Source organism: Microtus ochrogaster, chromosome 10, assembly GCF_000317375.1.
Source record: "Microtus ochrogaster isolate Prairie Vole_2 chromosome 10, MicOch1.0, whole genome shotgun sequence".
NCBI lineage: Eukaryota > Metazoa > Chordata > Mammalia > Rodentia > Cricetidae > Microtus > Microtus ochrogaster.
Window position 1 is genome coordinate 64099459 of NC_022016.1, and position 5686 is coordinate 64105144.

At 41.7% G+C, this 5686-nt stretch overlaps 1 protein-coding gene across 1 annotated transcript in view; it reads left to right on the forward strand.

Moving 5' to 3' along the window:
* The window catches only part of LOC101981084 (olfactory receptor 2A12-like), an 8127-nt gene that overhangs the window by 781 nt on the left and 1660 nt on the right, over positions 1-5686 (forward strand). Inside the window, exon 2 of the mRNA XM_005353425.1 lies at positions 1561-1613. Coding sequence (XP_005353482.1) covers positions 1561-1613 — 53 coding nt within the window. The remainder of the gene's footprint in view (positions 1-1560; positions 1614-5686) is intronic.

Here is a 5686-nt window from a genome sequence, read left to right on the forward strand (position 1 = left end):
GGGCCTACAATCCTTGAAGAAAGAAATTGAAGAAAACACCAGGAAATAGAAATATCTCCCATGCTCTTGGGTAGGTAGAATTAGCATAGTAAAAATGAAAATCTAACCAAAAGCAATCTACATATTCAATGCAATGTCCATCGAAATCTGAACAAAATTCTACACAGACCTCAAAAGAAAAATACTTAATTTCATATGGAAAGGCACAAAATCCAGGATAACGAAAAGAATCTCATACAATAAAGGAACTTCTGGAGCATCACAACCCTTGATTTCAAACTCTACTATAGAGCTAAAGTACTGAAAACAACCAGGTATTGGCATAAAGACGGACAGGAGGACCAATGGAATTGAATCAAAGACCAGTATGTCAATCCACACACCTACAAAGAACTGATTTTTGACAAAAAACAAAAAAAATATGATGGGAAAAAAGCATATCCAACAAATGGTGCTGGCATAACGGGATATGAACATGTGGAAGAATGAAAATAGACACATATCTGTCACCATGCACAAAACTCAAGTCCAGGAGGATCAAAACCTCAACATAAAACCAACCACGCTGAACCTCATAGAAGCGAGAGAAGGAAGTACACTTGAATGCATTTACAGAGCAGAACCCTTTCAATTGGACACCAAGAGAACAAATAATCCAATAAAAAATGGGGTAGAGACCTAAAGAGAGAATTCTCAACAGATCAATCTAAAAGGGCTGAAAGATGCTTAAGGAATTGCTGAACATCCTTAGCCATCAGAGAAAGGCAAATTAAGACAACTGCCAGATTCCAGGCATGGAAAACTGGCCAGAACTGACATCATGGCATTTTATTCCTCTAGCCAGCCTAGAAGAAAAGAGGTTACTATTGGAATTCTACAGGAGGAGCAACTGAGGCAGAATAAGAACAAGTTCAAGAGAACATGCTCCAGAGCTTCATAAATTTTCATCCAAATTCTTATTTGCACCTAAGAGAGATGATCCCTTCAGAGAGTTTTCTCACTCCACTGTCATGGGATGTCACTGCTAACTTCCATGCTACTATGCTTGTTTATTTATATGAGCGTTTTCTCTGCACATTTGTATGTACAACACATGCATGCCTGGTCCCTGAGGAGGTCAAAAGACAACACCACACCCTCAAGAACTGGAGATATTGATTATTGTGAGCTGCCATGTGTGTGCTTGGAAACCAACGTGAGCTTTTTCTCATAGCTCAAGTCCCCATTGTAGTCAACCCTTAATTAGCACCAGAGTACCAAGTAACTTTCTCAGATATTACATCAGATATTACATGACAGAGAAGGGAGTACTCTAATTTATCCCAAGGTAGTTGAGGAAGGAAGAGGATTGTGACCTAAAAAGGTCTCTTTGAGTGTCAGGGCTCAAGGTTTGGGCTCCATGTAAAAGAGGAATCAGAATGAGAACTTAAGTCCTTGATCTGTGTATCAGAAGACCAGGTCCCAACTCCTCACTTCTGAGCTGCTCTTATTCCCCAGTTAGTCTAGAAAAGGTCACCAGTCCTCAACCCGTGAGTTGGTTTCCCCTTGCTTTTCTCCCAGGAGTCTTCCTGTACTGCTCTTGTTGACAGTATTAGTGTATCATTGTAGCATCCCTACTGGGAACAGAAATGCCCCTTCCCAGCTCCCCTTGGTGTCTCAGAGAGGAGGCAGAGTTATAAAAACTCCGCATCTGTTCCCAGTGGGTAAAGGTGAAGATGTCTGAGCTTGTCTTTCTTAAGCAGGGTTTTATAGATGTCATTTTCAGCACCTGGTACTGGCATACTTGCAGAAGAAATGACAAACCCAACCCTCAACATCTACAGCACCTTTGAATTTCTCTGGAGATTGAGCTGCCTAGAATCCTGACACTCTGGACTCAGGTGCTTCAGGGGGCTGCCCCTTTATTCTCTTTCCTGTTAGAGAAAGAAACAGCTAGTTAGTGACACAGTCCTTGGATTTTCAACTGGTAAGATGGTCTCTGGCATTTGACTCGTGGGTGTTGTTCAGGCATCTGTGGGTTTAGTGATAATAATTGGTCAAGCCATCCATCTCCAGTTCCTCTGTGCACACATCTCAAACTCCCCAGACCTCTTCCCTTGTTGCCTGTATTTCTTTTTTCTCTTTATCAACCTTGTGTCCTTATATCCTTCTTCCATTCTTTCTTTTTAAATTTATATGCACAGAGCATTTGTTTCAAAACACTTTGAGTAAGAGAGTGTGGCGTTCTGGGCTCAAAGATCTCAAGTGAAGCAGAAAGCCATATCCCTGACAAAGCAGTGGTGGCCAATTTCCTTAAAGGAGATATCATAACATAGAAACACAGTTTGATATTTTGTGGGTAGAATAACCTTGATTGGTTTTGGGTGGAAAGAAGTTATAAGTTTACTGTAGCATAGACGGACCTTAAACTCTCTATATATTCGAGTATATCCTTAGACTCCTCAACCTAAACCTTACAGATGCTGGCTTTGTAGGCTGGAGCTACCATGTGTCACCTTTTTCTGCTTGGAAATCAACCATGAAGTTTTCATCTGTGAATGTTGGGCTCAGAGACTTGGACCAGCAGTCCTGGAGGGACACTGGAAGCCAAGTCAAAGACCACTGGGCTAGGAAATCACAAAAGGCTGTGGATCACTAAATGGTGTTACAGTGCTCTAGAAATCACACCTCAAATATTTTCCCATGGAATCTTATGCTATTATTACATCCCAGGGCTGTCCACATTCAGACACAAGGGGAAATTTCTTCAGGAGATCTGGTCTGTGGTTCTCCTTCCCACTCTGTCCTTGGGGGGCTCTGGCCTGTGCTGAGTCTCCATAAGCTCAGCTAGGTGAACAATGTGAAGACTTTGCCTTCCTCACCTCTGCACTTTAGATCCTGTGTTCCAGAAGCACAGAAGGTGACTGAGAACCCGGCTCTCCTGTCAAACCACTCAAATCCCACTTCCCCAATGCCGAGATTGTAATCTGGAATAAGACGCTCTCTCTAGGCAGTAGGTTTTCACCTGTAACACACAGTTTAGAACACTTCCTTCCATGAACTTGTGATTTTAAACTAAAGTTAGCACCACAACAGCTGAAATGTATTATTTACCCGGTAAGTATTTGTTCTTCTTTATTATTGCAAAGGCTAGGGCATCACCCATATGATATACTCCATCAGAAGCATTTCTTTCTTAGTTGTGTGGGGTTTCATGCCGGAAGCAAAGACCTGTATTTTGAGATCTGCATTTTGTTTACAGTCATCTTAAGCTCACAAGTTAAGGAAAATATTTACCTCTATCCCCTCTGCAGGGTCTAGGAAATCAACCTGGCATCTTATCTTCTAGCAGAGATCTGCAGGCACCAGGCTCTGGAATCAATTAGCATTTTCCTTTGTTAGTCAATAATCAGAGACCCTCAGTATTTACTTATCAGCTAGGGATGTCTCAGGACCTGAATTCCAGCAGACCTGAGTTTCCTGACACCCTTCCCTTCCCCCCTTTGCCCGTTTGCTATATAACAGCTTCTGAGGAAATAATAAACGGGACGGATTGATCAGAAATCCTGTCTTGCCATCATTTCTCGTGTCTCTTGCCCCTTCATTCCTCTCCCCTAGGTTCTTCAGGGACCCGAGTTCGCATCCTGCTGGCTGGGATAGTTTCAGTCAACAAAAGAGTAATGTAGCATTTCTCCATGTTGTTTGGTGTCAAAATAGATATCAGGACCCTTTAGGATTCTTCAAATTGCACCTGGACAATGAACAAGAAATGCAGGTTGCCATCTACCTGGGTTAGGTTGGGGATGTGGTAGCATAACAGGGACATCTGAGCTGACTCCTGCTGAGGATACAGTGTGGGTCACATAATACAGGAGGTGGTCCCCTCTCTATGATGAGAATCTAGCCACATGTCTTAAGGTATGAGAGAGGCAGAAGCATACTCTTAAGGTATGAGAGTGCCTGCATGGAGATTTATTTGTTCATGGAGAGATTACAGACAGAAGAGACAGGCGATCTCTGGGTCTTGACAGGCAGGCAGGTTAGGAATGACCTGCACATCTGACTCAATGGACAGGGCTTGGGAGCTCTTAAAAGGATTTTAACAGGGAACAGACGGGATCAGTGTGGCTTCTTTAAAAACTGCTGCAGCGGTCACATGGAGGACTTGTTGATGCAGACAAATGGCCGGCATTGAGAGGGGAAGTGGAGCCAAAGTCCCGCCCCTAAATAGAAGCTATTCGCAGTTGATACTTGCTATGAAAGGCAGAATCTGTCTTTTGCAATAGAGTGTCACTGTGCATATCAGTTATAGCAGGGCAGGCATCATGTCGGGGAGTAGTTAGCCAATAGGAAACTGATTCCATGGTTTCTTTTTGTTTTGGCATTTTTTTTTGTTTAGATTTTCTTTCTTTTATTTTTTAAGAAGTGTCTTTTGTTTCATTTCAAATAGAGAATGGGAGGATAAAGATCATAAAGTTGAGTATGGAGGATCTTGGAGACTTTGGAGGAGGGGAAGAATATAATTGAAGTATATTGACTGAAATAATTTTTAAAACTAAAATAGAACAGACCATTAAAGTGGGAAATCCAGGAGATTAGGTGCATGCAGACTCTGATGCAGAAATGCTGGGAGAGATAATGGGCCTCTGACCTGGACTGAAAGAAAGGAAGCGTCATGAGCAGTAACTTGTCAGGAGAGGGGATGGGGACAGGGAAAGAGGAGACTGAGGATGTCAAGGAGTCTCTTTTATATTTCTACTCCCATCAAAATTCTTGCCTTATCCATTGTCTTGCTGATTAACAAGAGTGGTACCCTATTTCAGGCTGTTTTGAACAGTGTTTGGAAATTTTCTTTAGATGCCGTTCCTTGAACGTATGTTTGTATGTGCCTATGTTTACGTATTGTTTCATGTTTACATTGCTGAGCAATGGAACAGATGTGTTCAACTTTAGGAAATACTGTCAGGCACACAGTAAAGGGAACATTTTAATTTACTCTCATTGGATCCAGTTACTCTTGTCAGTGCTAGATTTTGTTATTGTAGATAGGCTGGTAGGCATCTGGTGATGTGAAATTGAGGAGAGGAGGGTGGGCATTGGCACTGTAGTGTTCTTTGCAATTTCCAGATGAACAATGGTGCTGAGAACCTTAGCCACATCAATGCCTACAACTGCCTTGTGAAATGCCCGTTAAGTATTGTTTACTATTCCATTGGAGTATCTGTGTTTATGATATGTATTTCCAATTCTTCGCATACATATATTGAATACTTCTTTTTCACCTTTTCTAGAGTACCATTAATTTTTCCCTCTATGGAAACTGCTTTTCTTTTGAAAGAATCTTACGTTTGCTCTCCTAAAATGATAGATACATTCTATCAGGTTTGATTCCAAAAAAAAAAAAAAAATCGTTGCTTTAGATTTAACACTCAAACTTACATTACACCTGGGATTGGTTGTTTGTCTGCAGAGGAATAGAGGAATAAAAAAAAATGACTTTCCTTCTTCTAGATCCACACGATCCATCAACATTCCCTGGGAAGACTACAGTGTCTCCAGTGCACTGCACACATGACCTTCTGTCATTACTCATAGGACTACGTGTGTGTGGGTCTGTGTCTGATGCTTGTTCTGTCTTTATCTACTTGCTTTCTCTCTAATTAACATATGTCTGTGGTGTGTGTGTGTGTGTGTGTGTGTGTGTGTG